The sequence below is a fragment of the Haliotis asinina genome, chromosome 6, assembly GCF_037392515.1.
Source record: "Haliotis asinina isolate JCU_RB_2024 chromosome 6, JCU_Hal_asi_v2, whole genome shotgun sequence".
Taxonomy (NCBI): domain Eukaryota; kingdom Metazoa; phylum Mollusca; class Gastropoda; order Lepetellida; family Haliotidae; genus Haliotis; species Haliotis asinina.
Window position 1 is genome coordinate 52,225,503 of NC_090285.1, and position 22,530 is coordinate 52,248,032.

General features: G+C 39.7%; 1 protein-coding gene across 1 annotated transcript; it reads right to left on the reverse strand.

The window, feature by feature from the left end:
* Positions 1-2,094: 2,094 nt before the first annotated feature.
* On the reverse strand, positions 2,095-18,175 carry LOC137286954 (uncharacterized). The gene is made up of 8 exons (XM_067819003.1): positions 17,975-18,175; positions 13,741-13,859; positions 9,768-9,834; positions 9,277-9,390; positions 8,280-8,373; positions 7,885-7,973; positions 6,653-6,763; positions 2,095-3,656 (listed from the first exon to the last, which is right to left on the reverse strand). The coding sequence occupies exons 1-8, from the start codon at positions 18,143-18,145 to the stop codon at positions 3,480-3,482; spliced, it is 942 nt and encodes a 313-aa protein (XP_067675104.1). The 5' UTR covers positions 18,146-18,175; the 3' UTR covers positions 2,095-3,479.
* Between the last annotated feature and the right edge of the window lie 4,355 nt (positions 18,176-22,530).

Here is a 22,530-nt window from a genome sequence, read left to right on the forward strand (position 1 = left end):
ATTTCTGATGATTTCAGAGGGTAGGTTTACCAAAAGAGCTGTAGTTGAGATAAAACTATTAGTACGTTTGTAGTTCTTGTGTCTATGATTCACTAAATGATTGTCCTCATTGATGGCAAACACCTGTCTCTACCTGGAGGGGAAAAACCACTCAGACTGAGAACTTTTCAGCCAACCCTCGTATGACATCATCTACTTTGCGGAACCAATGCTTTGGGGTGAATGGTGCAATTTTCAGGGCAGTTTTTTCAAAGGCAACCATGTATATTTCTGTCAGTAGTGGTGATAGAGGGGATCCCATTGGCAATCCATGGATCTGTTGGTAGAGCTGGCCATTCCAGTTGGAATATGAAGTCTCGAAGCATTTACTTACGAAATCGACGATGCTTTGGGCTGTGAGTTTGGTGTCTAGGTCTGGTAGAGATATTTCCAGTCTAGTAGATAGGATGTGAATGGCTTCTTTGATGGGTATATTGGTAAATAGGTCTACCACGTCCTAACTGACTACCTTTTTTTGTGTAAAATGTAACTCGCTGCGCCTATAGTTTTTGCAAGATTTGTGTGATCCCCATGCAGGGAGTTAAGATACGATGGGCCGTTGAGACTGACAATTAGTGATGACGGGAAAACAAGTACAAGTACCTTGAGCATGTACTAGGCGCGCGGGTATGTGCGCCATATAAATATCCTATAACAATACCAGTTAGTGCTTTATTTGTGCCAACAGTATTTGAATGACCCCATTGTTTCATGGTCACCCTGACCCGTGAATGTTCGGGGTAGAATATATCTTCAGCAACACATGCTTGCCACACAAGGCGACTATGCTTGTAAGAGGCGACTAACGTTATCGGGTGGTCAGACTTGCTGACTTGGTTGACACATATCATCTGTTCCCAATTGCGCAGATCGATGCTTGTGCTGTTGATCACTTGATTCTCTGGTCCAGACTCGATTGTGTGCAGACCGCAACCATATACGTGGAATATTGCTCAGCTTCACAGGTGTGTCAAGTGTCTCATGAATGTTTCTTATTTTCAGAAAAAAACTGGTCATCGGAAACGTCAGTGCCGACAGTCACTTGCATAATGTGTCAACTCAGCTGAAGACACCATCACAAAATGTATTGATAGTTCAATCAAATACGAATCCATCTCGACCCTCGGCTATATGTTTCGAGAACATAAAATCTCATTAAAGCAAGCGTTCATCGTTGGACTGACAAACACGTAGAGCGAGGCGTTAACGAACAAAGGAATGATACAATCCATCACTCAGTGTATACTCCAGTGATCAACAGCATGAGCATCGATCTACGCGACAGGGATATGTGTCAATCAAGTCAGCGAGCCTGACCACCCGATCCCGTTAGTCGCCTCTTACGACAAGCTTCAGTGCTAAATCGTGTCACTGGGTAACAATTTACAATCAGCAACGTCGATACAGAATGTAAGAGTTCCACCCCATTTTCCATAATTATGTTGCTGAGGTTAAAAAAATAACATTTACTTAAACGTAGGAAAATGAAGGTTGAATATATACTCTTCAAAAAAGGATCTTCATTTTTTTATTTACGATTAAAAATATTTAGGATATTTGTCGGCGTCAATCAATGTTGATATGATATTAATGAATGTTTTGAGAATGCATCTCCGTTTGCACTTCCTTACAACCATAGCTGTTTGGAATGTAGTCGCGTTTGAAAGATGATTAGTGTATGGCATGTAATTTGCATGCATACGGTTTTTATTTTAATGCAAACGACTAGAAACAAACACTGACAAATATGTTATGCAAGTTGAGTGTAAAAATTAATGTTCTAAGTGATTTCTCGACCTTCGTGAAAAAACGTCAAAATCAAGAATGGGACCCCATGCACATGTATGGGGCTACTACGTTGTACACGTGCATATCATGCTTAGGGGTGGTAACAGAGGGAAATGGTGGTGCGTTCATTGAAACGTTTGTTAACGTTTACGCTTTGGATCCAAATTGAAAGTTCATTATCCCCTACCTCCGTAGGAGGTCCTGATAAAAGTGAAAGTAGCAAAAAGCTACGTGAATACAATTGTCATAAACACAACAACCATGGTGTGCTTTTACTCAATATTTATTAAGATCCAATTCATATAGAAGCTATAGTTTCAAGACAAGATACACCATAAAAAATTCTGAGTACATTTTCTGGCACTGATTTTAACCGGCCTTCCCAAGGCAAAACCAGACTTCAGACAAGATGTTTCCCATTTCGGCATACGGCAGTCAATGTTCAGTGAATGCGTTTCGTGTTACGACGCACTCAGCAATATTCCTGCAATATGGCAGCTGCCTGTATAAAAATCGAGTCTGGACCAGACAATCCTGTCACGAACAGTATTAGCATCCATATGCGTACTTGGAAACCGATGACGTGTCAACCAAGTCAGAGAGCCTGATCACACGATCCCGATATCCAGACGCCTCTTACCACAAGCAGGGGTTACTGAAGGTCAGTATTCTAACCCTTTACGGGTCGTCAATGTTCTGAAATGTCTAACGGTAATGACCCACTTTCTTTACAGACATTATCCAAACCTCTCTTCCTGTAAACTACAGAAGTAATAAACAAATGACTTCTAGTGGTAGTCTAGAGGATACAACGTCATGGCTTCGATTCCCATTTCAAGTGTCTCTCGACGTGGTGTTGTTACAATAGAACCGATGTGAAACAACGCAAGTTCATATTTGTGCACCGTTTAGTATATGAACGTAGAGAATTTCTTCAGAATACAATTATCGAACTGACTAGTACTGGCGTTAATAATATGAATCCAAGAATTGAAAGAACATGATAGCGCTTGTGTACAGAATTCCATTACATAGTTAGAATTTAAACAATTCAGTGTTAATATCGATTTGATTACATAACAGCAAGTAAGTGATTTCAATTATACTATGTAAGAAAGCAATAATTTTATTCCATTTTCACTGAATATGAGCATTCAAACAGAAAACAAGCGCTTTCTCCGTCGCTCAAACGTAGGAACAGATGTTTTGTTAGCTTATTGATTTACTTTGGAACTCGACTCTTAATAATTCGATACAAAATAATGCAACTCTGAGTATCACATAATTATGTTTGCACGGGAAACATTTTGTTACAAGATTAAGTCATTGACCATTTCAAGCAGAAATGTTTTCAAATAATGCTTTCTTTCTTCCAAACGAAACCACATTGCACATGCAAAGGGAATGGGACAGTTCGTTTCATTCAGCATCTTTTTATACTTAAATAACACAACGTTTGTTAAGTCAAGGGCTATTGTTTTTGTGAGAAATTATTGTGAATATATAATTTTCTCTTTTTAATTCACCTTTTTCTATGAAAACATGACCCGTCCAAAGCAGGAGTGATACGTTTACATGTACGTGCATACAGGATTCTGTATAGGAAACTGTTCATATACTCATCACAGCTTGAAAAGTATTACAAATAAAAACTAAGAAATCGTCTGGAACATGCACTCCAGATAATCCCAGACTGAGATGGGTTCGTATTTGTCTGAACCGTCCAGACTTTTGATGATGGTGTCATTATCAGGGTTGACAAAGAATGCAATCGACTGTCGGTACTGACGCTTTTTCACTTCCGATTCTGGAATCAGGACCCGGTGTTTCTGAAAATAAGACATAACATCCTTGACACACATGGGAAACTAATTTACTTTGTGCACACGTAATCTTCTGTCTGGCTACTCTTGGAAAAGCAGCAACATTGGTTGAATTAATTGTGACTAAGAACCCATTCAAATACTCTTGACACAGATAACCCAGACATTTTTCACTGTGAAAAGCAGCAATATTGGTTGAATTGTGACTAAGAACCCATTCAAATACTCTTGACACAGATAAGCACAGACACTTTTCACTGTGAAAAGCAGCAGCATTGGTTGAATTGTGACTAAGAACCCATTCAAATACTCTTTACACAGATAACCCAGACACTTTTCACTGTGAAAAGCAGCAATATTGGTTGAATCGTGACTAAGAACCCATTCAAATACTCTTGACACAGATAAGCACAGACACTTTTCACTGTGAAGTGCAGCAATATTGGTTGAATCGTGACTAAGAACCCATTCAAATTCTCTTGACATAGATAAGCACAGACACTTTTCACTGTGAAGTGCAGCAATATTGGTTGAATCGTGACTAAGAACCCATTCAAATTCTCTTGACACAGATAAGCACAGACACTTTTCACGGTGAAAAGCAGCAATATTGGTTGCATCGTGAAGAAGCAGTGTCATGCAGGTTTATGGTACTAAACAAGCAGTGTCATGCAGGTTTGTGGTACTAAACCAGCAGTGTCATGCAGGTTTGTGGTATTAAACCAGCAGTGTCATGCAGGTTTGTGGTATTAAACCAGCAGTGTCATGCAGGTTTCTGGTACTAAACAAGCGGTGTCATGCAGATTTGTGGTACTAAACCAGTAGTGTCATGCAGATTTGTGGTATTAAACAAGCAGTGTCATGCAGGTTTGTGGTGCAAAACCAGCAGTGTCATGCAGGTTTGTGATACCAAACAAGCAGTGGCATGCAGGTTTCTGGTACTAAACCAGCGGTGTCATGCAGATTTGTGGTACTAAACCAGTAGTGTCATGCAGATTTGTGGTATTAAACAAGCAGTGTCATGCAGGTTTGTGGTGCAAAACCAGCAGTGTCATGCAGGTTTGTGATACCAAACAAGCAGTGTCATGCAGGTTTCTGGTACTAAACCAGCGGTGTCATGCAGGTTTGTGGTACTAAACAAGCAGTGTCATGCAGGTTTGTGATACTAAACAAGCAGTGTCATGCAGGTTTCTGGTACTAAACCAGCAGTGTCATGCAGGTTTGTGGTATTAAACAAGCAGTGTCATGCAGGTTTGTAGTATTAAACAAGCAGTGGCATGCAGGTTCGTGGTACTAAACAAGCAGTGTCATGCAGGTTTGTGGTGCAAAACCAGCAGTGTCATGCAGGTTTGTGATACTAAACAAGCAGTGTCATGCAGGTTTGTGGTACTAAACAAGCAGTGTCATGCAGGTTTGTGGTACTAAACAAGCAGTGTCATGCAGGTTTGTGGTACTAAACAAGCAGTGTCATGCAGGTTTGTGGTGCAAAACCAGCAGTGTCATGCAGGTTTGTGATACTAAACAAGCAGTGTCATGCAGGTTCGTGGTACTAAACCAGCAGTGTCATGCAGGTTTGTGGTATTAAACAAGCAGTGTCATGCAGGTTTCTGGTATTAAACAAGCAATGGCATGCAGGTTCGTGGTACTAAACCAGCAGTGTCATGCAGGTTTGTGGTGCAAAACCAGCAGTGTCATGCAGGTTTGTGATACTAAACAAGCAGTGTCATGCAGGTTTCTGGTACTAAACCAGCAGTGTCATGCAGGTTTGTGGTATTAAACAAGCAGTGTCATGCAGGTTTGTGGTATTAAACAAGCAGTGGCATGCAGGTTCGTGGTACTAAACAAGCAGTGTCATGCAGGTTTGTGGTGCAAAACCAGCAGTGTCATGCAGGTTCGTGGTACTAAACCGGCAGTGTCATGCAGGTTTGTGGTATTACACAAGCAGTGTCATGCAGGTTTGTGGTATTAAACAAGCAATGGCATGCAGGTTCGTGGTACTAAACCAGCAGTGTCATGCAAGTTTGTGGTTTGTGTTTCAGTATGATGTTGCTAACCTATGTGAATTTAATTTTTGCTTATTTTGTAATAGAAGCCAAGAGTTCTTCTTGAAATATATTCAAAGATGTAAATTGTCACAGGTTTTACCTAGAATCGATAGTTAATCTAATATACCTTTACCAAATGAAATGCCATACTTTTATTCACACACAATCTCATGGATGCACAGATGAAGTTTGTTGTTAAAGATAATGCCTCTTAACGTTAAAAAGAGGGTAATATGAATAATATCGGTGGAGATTAAACATAACAGTTAGCAAGGGGGACATAATGAAAGCAATATGTAGATAACTGGTTGAACTGAAGTTTACCACAATCATCAAGACTAGATAGTTCATCGCAGGAAGTGAACGACTTATCATGCTAGAGGTGAGCACGTTTTATTTTTTATGTGTAGGAAAATTGTCAATATCTGACTTTCTATAGGCCACATTCATATATAGGAATTCATTCTGTAAAATAGAACATACGTGAGCGTAATCTCACCAAATATCTTTCCATTCCGTCATGGTGCACACCCACGAGTCTGTGAAACAATGTCTAGCTTCGCCCATGTTCCCGTAAAGGGCATAACGGTGACAAGTTCCTTCCTGCGATAAACTATTTCCTGCCGTTCACCGCTCCTATGGTGTGAGTGTTTATGTCCATGTTCAAGCTAACAACCAGTCAGGGGGTAACACTGAACCCGGACATGACAACGGATTGTGTGTATGGAATCCAAGCTGCAATACGCATCACGAATTATGTGACATCAACAATCCGAATAGTTAACTTTTAAAAGCGCTTTTCGCGTGGAATTTGGGTCCAGGGCCTAGATTTTCGAAGCTCTCTTAGCCCTAAGATAGTCGTAAGTGCCATACATTAACATTAACTTACGACTGTCTTACCGCTAAGAGGGCTTCGAAAATCTAGGCCCACGGTCAGAAGTTTAATGGTTTGCTCACTGCGGCTTTAATCTGATCAGCGGCCCATCGCTGCAGCATGTCACCGATGTTGACCACGATAGCACCGGGGACAGGCTTGGCATCAACATACACGTCTTCAGTGTTCATCACCTGAAACACGTCAAATCGCGTACATATCATCAGTGTTCATCACCTGAAACACGTCAAATCGGGTACATACCGTCAGTGTTCATCACCTGAAACACGTCAAATCGCGTACATACCATCAGTGTTCATCACCTGAAACACGTCAAATCGCGTACATATCGTCAGTGTTCATCACCGGAAACACGTCAAATCGCGTACATACCGTCAGTGTTCATCACCTGAAACACGTCAAATCGCGTACATATCATCAGTGTTCATCACCTGAAACACGTCAAATCGCGTACATACCATCAGTGTTCATCACCTGAAACACGTCAAATCGCGTACATACCGTCAGTGTTCATCACCTGAAACACGTCAAATCGCGTACATATCATCAGTGTTCATCACCTGAAACACGTCAAATCGCGTACATACCATCAGTGTTCATCACCTGAAACACGTCAAATCGCGTACATACCATCAGTGTTCATCACCTGAAACACGTCAAATCGAGTACATATCGTCAGTGTTCATCACCTGAAACACGTCAAATCGCGTACATACCATCAGTGTTCATCACCTGAAACGCGTCAAATCGCGTACATACCGTCAGTGTTCATCACCTGAAACACGTCAAATCGCGTACATATCATCAGTGTTCATCACCTGAAACACGTCAAATCGCGTACATACCATCAGTGTTCATCACCTGAAACACGTCAAATCGCGTACATATCATCAGTGTTCATCACCTGAAACATGTCATACAACAGACAGGTCATTAGCATTCATCACCTGAAACACGTCATGCCACACACGTGATCTGTGTGATAGTGGAATTTTGTGAAAGTGGAAACATCGTTTATCTCGGCTGGACTAATACATTAATACTGTTTCATACATGTTTCAGCTACAGCTACACCGATCCAACTTGTAGAGTCAACGTGAGGTTAAATGTAATGTGCCCATGACATCTTCGACCACGTTAAGGGGATTGCAAACTGCAACTACATGTAATATTGACATGAATTACAGAAAGTGTGGCCGTATTATTTTCGAAATGGTTGAAGGCTAGATACCTTATTCGGTTCTAACGTGTTGTCGTTTCCACGTGTCTTCTTGAATCAAACAGAGAAACTCACCTCTAAGCCTCCAATGCCGTCCTGGAACAGCAGTGTTACTGTCCCATAGTCGGAGTGTTCTCCACGGCGAACTTGACCTGGCTTCACACCTGTAGATGCAGAATCGGAAGTCTTTGTAGTCTACTGCAGTCATCATATGCTCACTAGAGAGAACTGTCCATATGTAATTACAATTACGTTTTTGTCGATCTCTATAATTCACATTCTAATCCATACGTAAATAATATATGTATTTTGTACACCGTCAACCTTTTTTTCGGCACAATAATGCTTTGTATCATTTTAAAATACCACAAGCATATTTGGAAAAATATAAGGCGTTGGCCTGGTTTGAACGCTGAAACAATTTGATCGATCGATTGATCGATTGATCGATTGATTAGTTGATTACTCACATCCAGTTAGAGGAGGGTAGTAGTTGCTTCTGAGTGAGGTGCTGTTTTCCTTCTTGCCCATCAGACGGTGGCAATCGCGGAGGAAGTTTCGATCCTTAAACACACTGACATCCTAAGACACAGTCACAAGCCTCACATGTATCTAAATATATATTTTCTCGAAGCCTACATATCCAATTGCATCAGATGTTGTATACATGTTTATCAAATTATTTCAACATTCAAATTGATAAAGTTGACTTCATGTGGACCAATATCCTCAACAGAAAATTCTAACCTATACGTAGTCAAATTTCACCAATCAGTGCACCAGTAGTCTTTTTGGTATATTCACAAAGTTGGTTTGATGTTTGTTGTTTAGCTCCGAACTCGGTGATCTGTAACTGACTGAGTCTGAACCAGACAATCCAGTGATCAGCACCATGAGCATCGATCTACCAATACGGGAACCGATGACATGTGTCAGTCGATTTAGCGAACCTAGCCACCCGATCACGTAAGTCATGTCTTCCGATCAGCATAGGTTGCTCAAGTTCAATTCTTATCCAGATGATTACTGGTGCAGCTGTGGGGGAAATTAGACAGACATTCTACGTCTCATGATTACACGTAGTTTGGTCAGGACTCCACTCGTGAATGTCACAAGCCTGAATCACCTCCTTCCCTTTCACACAACCATTCGTGCAATGCAAACACTCTACGTGAAGCACGTCTATTGGTTCAGGAACGTACCGGTGCTTCTTATTTGTTCACATCAAGGTTATACAGATTCTGAGACTAAGCGTCAGTATAACCTCAATTCACGAATCTATATTGTATGGATGTGATATCTAAAGTTTATGGCCGATAGACAGGACATCAAATACTCTGTCAGTCTAGTCTCCATTCAGAAATCTATATTGTATGGATGTGATGCCTAAAGTTTAAGGCCGATAGACAGGACATCAAGGACTCTGTCAGTCTCCATTCAGAAATCTTTATTGTATGGATGTGATACCTGAAGTTTAAGGCCGATAGACAGCACATCAAGGACTCTCTCTGACAGTCGACTGCAGTCGTAGAAGAATGAGGAGAAAGTTGACTTAAATTGAGGAAGATTCTCTGGCCACACCTGTGTGAGATCATCATTACACAGCTTTCACTGGGAAACCAGACAATAACGATATTTTCTTGTGACTGACCTAGCAGGAGTTGTATCAAAAAGCTTAGAGAACACACTGACAACACACAATTGTATTAACAGCACAAGTTTATACGAACATATGATATATTGACAGATTCCCGATGCTTAAGTATTGTGTGTTTTTTTCTTCAAGAAAGAGTTGAAAGTGTAGAAACTATAGCACAGACCAAGTAAATAAATAACGGAAACTAGTGACTGAAAGCGTAAGCAAATAGCCAAACCACCGCAATACAGACGGTACATAATCGGCCAAACCAGGACCAGTCAATTGTATACTGTCACCTTAAAATAAATAGTTACAGTACCATCTCATCCTTTGGCATAAAGTTGAACCCTTCCTTGAAATCCGCAACTGATCCCTTGTAATTCAACCTAGGGTGAAGAAAATAGAAGATTAAAACACACACTTCAAAGACAAACAAACAAACAAACAAAAAACAGAATAAGCAACACAAAAAGCAAAACAAAAAATAACGTTTCAGGGTTTAACTATAAAAGTCTCAAGTTACTCTAGTTTTAGACGTTCAAGCCTAGTTGAGACTCACTTTCATTGTATGTCACAGGCCATATTTGGAGCGGACTCTCAGTCAGCGGATCCTGATACAACTGAGAGGTGCACCTCAGACAACGCAAGTTCAGATAAGATACATCCCGAGCAGATTCGTTGTAAAACACTCCGTTGGTTTATCGTATTACAACACACAAGGTGCAAACTCACACTTAGGGCAGGAGTGCACGTTATGATGGACCGTGAAAGCATTATGCAATGTCGAGCACACCAGCTCCTGTGACTTGCAAACTTGTTATTTGGTTCTTATTATCTAGTCATATTATCATAGACATTGAAACAAATCGCATCTCATGGGACTTGATTAACTGGAGGGTGTACTATTTGAAATAGGAGTTCAAAGTCCACTCTCAAAGTATTTGTAGTTCAATTCATGATCGCAATAAGAGCTGTTTGTAAAGGATGAGTATCTTCTGAAACAACCCATGTTCTTGGACAACTTTCAGTCTCTGAAAAATTCTACAATTTGATAGTAACAAATAAGCCCATTTAAATTGAACAGGAGGCCCTGTAAGATGGGAGATGGATCCGGGGAAATCTAGACTTGCTTCATCTAGGACTTTAGCACTGCAGGGTGGGATAGCCAGTGGGGAAAATAATGAGGTTCTGGGACTGTGCCTCAGATTATCCCGTTCCTCACCAAATAGGTACACGTTAAGCTCATTCTAAGTAGCCAGATTTATAATGGGATACACTTGCCAACCTTGCACCTTGTCAAACGGGATTACCCGTGACATGGAGGCAAGACAGATAGACAAATAGACATATAGACAAACAGACAGACAGACAGACAGACAGACAGACAGACAGACAGACAGATAGATAGATAGATAGATAGATAGATAGATAGATAGATAGATAGATAGATAGATAGATAGATAGATAGATAGATAGATAGTTAGTTTTGTAATAACATGCTCTTGAAACGATTTCAACTGATCCATAAAATAAAAGTCTTGCAATATCAGTGAACTGGTCATTCTTCTCTGTGGCTAACATCCAGAGATAATGGACCCTTACTGGATCTTATATTAACATATCTTGACAGACTTAGTCTGGAGTCAAGATGGACATAAAATAGATTGTCTCGATGAGATTTACTAGCATCATTTACGATCATGGACCGGTTTTTTTTCTTATGAATAAATTGATTATTATTGACATAATTTGCTAATATGTCGTTTTGTTATATAAGTTGCAGCATATTGTATATCGGGGAACTTTTCACACAATTGTCGTTGTACAACTACGAGCATTTCATTCTCTTTAAGAGAAGTTTGTCCCTGCGTTGCATCCATACAGGCCACGTCCTAAGATTGCCCTATCCCAGATACGTCCTGCAGATATAGGATTAAGACCACCAAAATACAATCCATTTTTATGATTAGTGGTCATGAGCACTTGCAACTTTTCACATGCAGATTTTGTACGTTCAAGTGATGATTTATCTGTACCTAGATATACGCCTGCATATTTAATAGATTTTCTGTGTGGAACATGCACATCACCAATTTATACATTGTTGGTTTTAATGGCATCGTTTGAGCATGCAAAGTGTAGAACTGCACTCTTGCATATAATGTATTTTAGCTGCCACATAAGGGCATTTTTTTCAGCGACATTGAGGAGATTTTGCAGGCCCTTGGTAGTCGAACTCATCAAAGTAGTGTCGTCAGCAAGAAGTATTCCAGGGCATTTACCCCATGGCAGGGTTAAACCAGAGTTTGAATTCCCAAGTTCATATAGGAGGTCATTAATGAATAATGTGAAGAGCCAGGCGGACATTACTGTACCTTGACCTACTCTTTGATTCATTGGGAATACATCCGATTTAAATCCCTCAAAGCATACAAATGATTTCATGGAGCTATAGGAGAGTCTTAATGTTCTGGTCTGCCTTGTATGATATTGCTGGAATATTGCATCTCACTAAACCCACACATTCACCAAATCCTTTCTGGGACGATTGCTCATCTCAGAAATGCATGTACTGTTTCAAGTGTCAGTTGTCACCCGCTACTAATGACTTTGGAAATAGTGTATCTCTGCCTTAAGTTACCTGCGTGACTCGTGTCATACGCCGGTTGTGCCAGTTGGCTGTGTTTGTGAGTAATCTCTGCGAACATCAGTATTTAACCACTACTGTAAAACATTTCTAAAACAGTCATAACATTATTAATCATCTGATCATCTCCGTCATCACACTGGTGTTTAAGACTACTATGGTTTTCTTTAGGCTCCATTTGGACCCATACACAGTCAGCAATACATATCACAGTCAGGTTCATATTCATAATGAACCTCAGTGAAGTGAACTCCGGATGACCCCTGCATCTCTTGATGTCACGCCTTGCGATTAAAACGTGACCTCTGGATGGAGGATGGTGGACAAATTAGTTATGCATACTTATGACACGTTTGACAGGTGTCCACGTCAAGACTGGGACAAACATTATTAGTAGGCAGATTGCAATCATATGATTAATTGTTTGTCTGTTTTATTTGATAAAGTCGGTCACTTCCAAATGATGCTTCTCTTCCCTGCTGGAATTTTACGGGTTGATAAATATGTAGATTTAGTTGGGCGCAGGGAGGGTACCAGCATGTAGGGTACATCAACCCATACTCCCCTCGTGACCACCGTATTTATCTTACCGAACACCTCAATGTTAATTTTGAACTGTTTGAAGCATGGGTATCGGATCATGCACGTCAGCCAACCTGTGTGAATCAAACGATCCAAATCTTGCATCTTGCTGTCTTTTCCCTTAGGTATTGTCATAATAAAATCGCCGGGATGTAATTTCCGCTCTTATTTATTGGAAAGAGAGTCAAATGTTTTCGTAGTCATCGCTAGAGTTTGCAGGCGATATAAGAAAAGCAGGTTTCCATTCGCAAAACATCGGTACATTCTGTGCATCATGCGTCATTTAATGCTATTTGAGGTAAATGAAACTACCACGAGGTACCGAATGAGTTGCTATTGGCAGCGGGGTGTATTGCAATGCTCCACGCTTGTACACGGGGTACATTAAAAAAAGAAAAGCTCTCAGCCAATCAGACAGCGACATTTATGCGTGAGGTAAGATAACAACCCATGTGCCCCTTCGTGACCAGTGAACAACGTGTTTATCTTACCGAATACCTTAATGCTAATTTGGAATTGCTTGAAGCACGGATACGAAGCCATCGCTAGAGTTTGCTGACAAGAAAAATAGATCCATCGATTTGCATTCGCCAAACATTCATAATAAATATCACGCGTGAGTCAATGTTATTCGAGATAAAGAATTACTAACATGAAGTACCGAATGAGTTGCCCTTGGCGGCGGGGTACATTGGAATGTTACTCGCTTGTAGAAGAGCCCTCGACCAGTCAGAAAACGACATTTATGTGTGGGAGAAGGCATGTATTTGTCGGGTACAGGCCAGTTTTCAGCAATACCACTGTTGGGGACACCATTAACTGGAAACTGGGAAGATGTCTTAAAGATAGAGTAGAGAAGTGTGCTTGAGCCTAAGGAAATGTAGGGGCGCGAGGTTTTCGTATACCGCATGTTTTCTTTTGAGCATTTTGTTGAATAATTGTTTGATACAGAAACATTTAAAATTAATACACAATAGCTTCTTACCTATAGTTTAAAAATAGCATGAAATGATATCGTATAGGCCAAGTGAGTTAGAACTCAGCTTTTACCCAGGTAACTCACCTTTCACTCTCTAGGGCTATGTATCCATGGTAACCATAGCGATGGTCTAAAGCACACTTCATCTTCTCTTCCACAGGTTGATCAAAGAAGGACTTGGACACCGAGAACATGGCATCCACCTGGAATAATAATAGTACATTCATTAACTTGGAATAACAACAGCACATTCATCGACTTGGAATAACAACAGCACATTGATCGACCTGGAATAACAATAGCACATTCATCCACCCGGAATAACAACAGCACATTCATCGACTTGGAATAACAACAGCACATTCATCCACCCGGAATAACAACAGCACATTCATCGACTTGGAATAACAACAGCACATTCATCGACTTGGAATAACAATAGCACATTCATCGACTTGGAACAACAATAGCACATTCATCCACCTGGAATAACAATAGCACATTCATCGACCTGGAAAAACAACAGCTCATTCATCGACCTGGAATAACAACAGCACATTCATCGACTTGGAATAACAACAGCACATTCATCGACTTGGAATAACAATAGCACATTCATCGACTTGGAATAACAATAGCACATTCATCGACATGGAATAACAACAGCACATTCATCGACCTGGAATAACAACAGCATATTCATCGACTTGGAATAACAACAGCACATTCATCGACATGGAATAACAACAGCACATTCATCGACCTGGAATAACAACAGCACATTCATCGACCTGGAATAACAATAGTACATTCATCGACCTGGAATAACAATAGCACATTCATCGACATGGAATAACAACAGCACATTCATCGACTTGGAATAACAATAGCACATTCATCGACTTGGAATAACAATAGCACATTCATCCACCTGGAATAACAACAGCACATTCATCGACTTGGAATAACAATAGCACATTCATCGACCTGGAATAACAACAGCTCATTCATCGACCTGGAATAACAACAGCACATTCATCGACTTGGAATAACAATAGCACATTCATCGACCTGGAAAAACAACAGCACATTCATCGACTTGGAATAACAATAGCACATTCATCGACCTGGAATAACAACAGTTCATTCATCGACCTGGAATAACAACAGCCCATTCATCGACTTGGAATAACAATAGCACATTCATCGACCTGGAATAACAATAGCACATTCATCGACTTGGAATAACAATAGCACATTCATCGACTTGGAATAACAATAGCACATTCATCGACTTGGAATAACAATAGCACATTCATCCACCTGGAATAACAACAGAACATTCATCGACCTGGAATAACAATAGCACATTCATCGACCTGGAAAAACAACAGCACATTCATCGACCTGGAATAGCAACAGCACATTCATCGACATGGAATAACAACAGCACATTCATCGACCTGGAACAACAACAGCAGATTCATCGACTTGGAATAACAACAGCACATTCAACGACCTGGAAAAACAACAGCACATTCATCGACCTGAATAACAATAGCACATTCATCGACCTGGAATAACAATAGCACATTCATCGACTTGGAATAACAACAGCACATTCATCGACTTGGAATAACAACAGCACATTCGTCGACTTGGAATAACAACAGCACATTCGTCGACTTGGAATAACAACAGCACATTCATCGACATGGAATAACAATAGCACATTCATCGACTTGGAATAACAATAGCACATTCATCCACCTGGAATAACAACAGCACATTCATCGACCTGGAATAACAACAGCATATTCATCGACTTGGAATAACAATAGCACATTCATCGACCTGGAATAACAATAGCACATTCATCGACCTGGAATAACAACAGCACATTCATCGCAACACACATTCATCGACCTGGAATAACAACAGCACATTCATCGACCTGGAATAACAATAGCACATTCATCGACCTGGAATAACAATAGCACATTCATCGACCTGGAATAACAACAGCACATTCATCGACCTCGAATAACAACCGCACATTCATCGACTTGGAATAACAATAGCACATTCATCGACATGGAATAACAACAGCACATTCATCGACCTGGAATAACAACAGCACATTCATCGACATGGAATAACAACAGCACATTCATCGACTTGGAATAACAATAACACATTCATCGACCTGGAATAACAATAGCACATTCATCGACTTGGAATAACAATAGCACATTCATCCACCTGGAATAACAATAGCACATTCATCGACTTGGAATAACAATAGCACATTCGTCGACCTGGAATAACAACAGCAGATTCATCGACTTGGAATAACAACAGCACATTCAACGACCTGGAAAAACAACAGCACATTCATCGACCTGAATAACAATAGCACATTCATCGACCTGGAATAACAATAGCACATTCATCGACTTGGAATAACAACAGCACATTCATCGACTTGGAATAACAACAGCACATTCGTCGACTTGGAATAACAACAGCACATTCGTCGACTTGGAATAACAACAGCACATTCATCGACATGGAATAACAATAGCACATTCATCGACTTGGAATAACAATAGCACATTCATCCACCTGGAATAACAACAGCACATTCATCGACCTGGAATAACAACAGCATATTCATCGACTTGGAATAACAATAGCACATTCATCGACCTGGAATAACAATAGCACATTCATCGACCTGGAATAACAACAGCACATTCATCGCAACACACATTCATCGACCTGGAATAACAACAGCACATTCATCGACCTGGAATAACAATAGCACATTCATCGACCTGGAATAACAATAGCACATTCATCGACCTGGAATAACAACAGCACATTCATCGACCTCGAATAACAACAGCACATTCATCGACTTGGAATAACAATAGCACATTCATCGACATGGAATAACAACAGCACATTCATCGACTTGGAATAACAACAGCACATTCATCGACATGGAATAACAACAGCACATTCATCGACTTGGAACAACAATAACACATTCATCGACTTGGAATAACAATAGCACATTCATCGACTTGGAATAACAATAGCACATTCATCCACCTGGAATAACAATAGCACATTCATCGACTTGGAATAACAATAGCAGATTCGTCGACCTGGAATAACATTAGCACATTCATCGACTTGGAATAACAATAGCACATTCATCGACCTGGAATAACAATAGCACATTCATCGACTTGGAATAACAATAGCACATTCATCGACCTGGAATAACAACAGCACATTCATCGACTTGGAATAACAATAGCACATTCATCGACCTGGAATAACAATAGCACATTTATCGACCTGGAATAACAATAGTATATTCATCGACCTGGAATATCATAGTTCATACAGCTCCTCTTGGAGTTGACACTGTATCATATTATTGTACTCCTCAAAAGGAACAAACATGTTTTAAGCCTGTAAAGATAGGCTCAACCTACTTTGCTTATTTTATTCTATTTACAAAAGTGTGATGTTGAGGTGCGACTCAAATAAATTATCTGTCTGTCTTTTACTTAGTATTATCACTATCATATATGATTCATACACACATGCTCATATAATAGTTGAAATGACAATATTGTCTTTGCAAAGGTGGAAAGGGTTTGGTATTTTCATTTCTAACAAGGTATCAACCTTCAAATCCATGTAATCGTCAATGGACGTTACAGACAAATCAAATTGAAAATTGATAACGAATCTAATGTATCAAGTCTTTGAAGGGCATTTAGAAGTGAATGCATAAGGATGAAGATTTTATGGATATCAACGTTTCGGAGTTAATGCTTACTCCTTCATCAGTATCAGGTGATGAAGGAGTAAGCATTAACTCCGAAACGTTGTGTTCTCATATAAAGAAGTTGATATCCATAAAATCTTCATCCTAATCTAATGTAACTGAAAAAAAAAATGAGTTTCAGACTTCTTCACTGGAATTGTAAACTTGTCTGTCTCGGACGTTCCCATGTCATGACAAACACCGCTCATGAACAATACTGAAGGAACCAAGGTAAAACAATGAGCAATCTCATTAAAATCAAATATTTTACCCCAAGCGATTCGTTACAAACTGACGATGATACCACTGACGAAGAAAGTACAACTGTTGTATCAGTTTGGGCGACTGACAATGGCTAACATCTTTCAGCCTAAAGTGACAGCAACGTTTGATACCATCCCTGACCTATATGCAATCCCTGACCTACATGCACTCCCGGGCCTATACATATAAACAAAATATGTCGTTTACCTTTCTCTGTTCAACACCATGGTTGATCAGGTACAGAAAGCCAATTGTACTAAAGGCATCATATATCTCCTTGGCTGTGGTCTCCAGGACGTCACTCGTCACGGTCTTGGGGTCGGTAACATTCAGTCCATACTTTTGGAAGTCAACAACTGGGATAGCAGACGCCGCCATTTTGCACCGAGGTCACCCAAAGTCCACAATGAGCATTGAATATTCACAGACCCGATGACAACAGAAATTTCCATCCTGACTTTCTCCCTGTAGTATGAAAGACGTGCGCCAGTGAAGATAGCTCTCCTGAAGATTGCAAATGGGCGAATGAAAGTAAGGCTAGTGATACAGCGAGACAGCAGGAGTACAAACCCGAGGTACTTGCATTGAAAAGAGGGTGCCATTTACACTCACACAGCGTCCCATAAACTGAACACCAGTGCAAATTAGGAAGAAAATAGTGACACGTATTTAGATAAAGATGATTCCCTGGATACAGTTGCATGTGTGAGATATGACAATGTGCACATTACACGTGTGAGATATGACAATGTGCACTTTACACGTGTGAGATATGATGACCATGTTGATATACACATGACGTGAAATATGTGACGACACCCTATTAATATACACATTACACGTGTGAGATATGACAATATGTACATTACACGTGTGAGATATGATGACCATGTTGATATACACATGACGTGAAATATGTGACGACACCCTATTAATATACACATTACACGTGTGAGATATGACAATATGTACATTACACGTGTGAGATATGATGACCATGTTGATATACACATGACGTGAAATATGTGACGACACCCTATTAATATACACATTGCACGTGTGAGATATGACAATATGTACATTACACGTGTGAGATATGATGACCATGTTGATATACACATGACATGAAATATATGACGACACCCTATTAATATACACATTGCACGTGTGAGATATGAAAATGTGCACATTACACGTGTGAGATATGATGACCATGTTGATATACACATGACATGAAATATGTGACGACACCCTATTAATATACACATTGCACGTGTGAGATATGATGACCATGTTGATATACACATGACATGAAATATGTGACGACACCCTATTAATATACACATTGCACGTGTGAGATATGATGACCATGTTGATATACACATGACGTGAAATATGTGACGACACCCTATTAATATACACATTGCACGTGTGAGATATGATGACCATGTTGATATACACATGACATGAAATATGTGACGACACCCTATTAATATACACATTGCACGTGTGAGATATGATGACCATGTTGATATACACATGACATGAAATATGTGACGACACCCTATTAATATACACATTGCACGTGTGAGATATGATGACCATGTTGATATACACATGACGTGAAATATATGACGACATCCTATTAATATACACATTACACGTGTGAGATATGATGACCATGTTGATATACACATGACATGAAATATATGACGACACCCTATTAATATACACATTGCACGTGTGAGATATGACGACACTCTATTACAATGTTCATTGCATCAGGTCTTCAAGAGGAGCTGGGAAGACTCCCTCAACGCATTTAGCTCACATGCCGTTTGCTGCGTCAGGTGTGACTGAAACAACATTTTTTCACGATGCTAACCACTACTTTGAAATTGTTTTCGAAATTCCCAATGCAGTTAATAAATTAGAAATAATGTAGAAATATAGGCCAATGACAATCTACGTGACTGCCACGTGACCTCGGTGAGGGTTTAACTGGCTGTCCAACGTGCGGCTATGGCATCGTCTGCTATCCCAATTGTTGACATTCAGTACTGACTGAATGTTGCAGTCCGTGACGAGTGACGTCCTGGAGACAACGGCCGAGGAGGATATCTGCTTCTTTGTTATAAAATGATATATTCTCTTGATAATGTTGGCAGACAAACATGGGTTGGATTTATTAGAAACATTTATTATGGGTATGGTTTTGGTTTTGCGTGGCTAAATCAAGATGTTTTTGAATTAAAGCATATGCCTCAATTCTTTTGAACAAAGACTGAAAGATATATCTTTTCATTAGTATTTAAGTAATATAAATTGAAATGTTAAATAAAATTTATATTCTCACTTCGACCTGAAGAATAAATGATTAAGATAATATATCAATATACATACTGAAATGAAACAAAAACACATTTTGTCAAAGGTTTTCGCCTAAATTTCACAGTGAAAACCAAAATGTAGGTATTGAGTCAGTTTATATTGTATATACAAAACTGAGGACGAAAAACATTCTCTTTTAATTTGTCCATTGTGTGGAAACTTAAGAAATGAATACATGCATATTGCAAAAGAATATTGTAATGTGGCTAATATCGCGCACGTGTCAGTTTGTAACAAGCAGTACGCTTGGTAGTTGGGAGCTCTTATATTTTATAGTTTTAACTTAAGACATAACTGGATTGAAAACAATTGTAAATAATGTAAGCATACTATCATGTAAACATATTTAAACGTTGTTTAAAGGAGGACTCTGTCAAGTTTATTAAATGACTATGTATGTGAATTATGGGCCGGATGGCCTATATGTCCGAAAATCAATCAATCAATCAATCAATCAATCAATCAATCAATCAATCAAGCAAGCAAGCAAGCAAGCAAGCAAGCAAGCAAGCAAGCAAGCAAGCAAGCAAGCAAACAATCAATCAATCAATCGAACAATCAATCAATCGAACAATCAATCAATCGAACAATCAATCAATCGATCAATCAATCAATCGATCAATCAATCAACGTCGCACACAGGCAAGGAGTATGTTTAGGTAGAGCGGTTAAATCTCACAGATGCAAGGTGTACCACTATACACATTGCTTGGATGAGATATGAGAACACTGTATCACATTGACGTCACATCTCATCCAAACAATGGGTATGTTAACACAGTCACGTCACATCTCATCCAAGCAATGGGTATGTTAACACAGTGTCGTCACATCTCATTCAAGCAATGGGTATGTTAACACAGTGTCGTCACATCTCATCCAAGCAATGGGTATGTTAACACAGTCACGTCACATCTCATCCAAGCAATGGGTATGTTAACACAGTGTCGTCACATCTCATCCAAGCAATGGGTATGTTAACACAGTGTCGTCACATCTCATCCAAGCAATGGGTATGTTAACACAGTGTCGTCACATCTCATCGAAGTAATGGGTATGGTGATACAGTGTCGTCCTATCGCATTCAAGCAATGTGTTTAGTGATACAGTCTCGTCATATCTCATCCAAGCAATATGTATTGTTGTACAGTGTCGTCATATCTAATCTAACAAATGTGTATGTTAAGACAGTGACGTCATACCCCACCCAAGCCAGATCTATGTTAACACAGTGACTTTCCCATTATCGTTTTGCACTCGGTTCTAGAACGTAATATCTTACACAACTGTATAAATCATACCGAAACATCAGTTACACTGAATTCCAATTCCTTGTTTTATACAAATGATATTTACAAAGGAATTTTAATTTTAAACCTCACTGCCCCCTTATTTCTATATTTTATTTCGAGTTTGAGGCAGCATACCTTAACTAAGAACTCACAGACAGTCCATGTTTGATGAGGTCATAAAATGATTCCCAATGAATCTGGCTAGCTAATTCATGGTAATTCTGTAACGTACAGTCAATTCGGTACCAGACCACCAAAGTTTTCAGGAGGCAGAGCATCGCTTTGAGAGTTCCGCGATTGCGTTTGTGAGAGCTAGCTGTACGAAAGAGGATGCTGTACTACGTGTCTGCAAGGATTAGAAGGAGCGCAGTGTCGCAATATACATATTCTTAGATCATGCTGATTAAAATTTAGGGACTTAGTTAAATGAATTAGTCTAAAGATGTTACACTGGTCATCGCATGAAGTTGGCGAAACCCAATAACAGGAACCGAGACTGTTCTGTAATCAATGTTTTGACTTGTAGGTCACTAACAATTTACGTGACAGCCACGTGATCTTGGTAAGGATTTAATTGTCAGTCCAAACAGGCGAGTGTTGCGCAAAGTGGGTGAGATTTGCGTCGGTAGTCAGTCTAATAGTGCGACTATGGCGGCATCTGCTATCCCAGTTGTTGACTTCCAAAAGTATGGACTGAATGTTACCGACCCCAAGTCCGTGACGAGTGACGTCCTGGAGACCACGGCCAAGGAGATATATGATGCCTTCAGTACAATAGGCTTCCTGTACCTAATTAATCATGGGATCGAAGAAAGAAAGGTAAACAGCATATCCTGTTTCTAATGTTCCGTGGCCAATGTCGTAATGATGCAGTCCACGGGGACTCCAAATAGTTCCCCTAGTTTTGCTAGTTAAAAAGGTAAACAGCCTATTCAGTTTTAATATATTGTGTACAATGGTGAAGCGTTGTTGTCCTAGGAAAGATCGATGTATTTGTTTCTAACAGTTACTTGGCTTGAAAGATTTTATGATTTAACTTTCTTTGAATAGCAACATAAGGTGTATTGATTATTTTGGTAT

Coding starts and splice junctions, on each gene's coding strand:
- LOC137286954 (XM_067819003.1), bottom strand. CDS start 18,145: ATGGCGGCGTCTGCTATCCCAGTTGTTGACTTCCAAAAGTATGGACTG. Junction 9,835..13,740: donor ATAGCCCTAGAGAGTGAAAG/GTGAGTTACCTG, acceptor TCTTCACCCTAG/GTTGAATTACAAGGGATCAG. Junction 3,657..6,652: donor CTGATCAGATTAAAGCCGCA/GTGAGCAAACCA, acceptor TCTTATTTTCAG/AAACACCGGGTCCTGATTCC.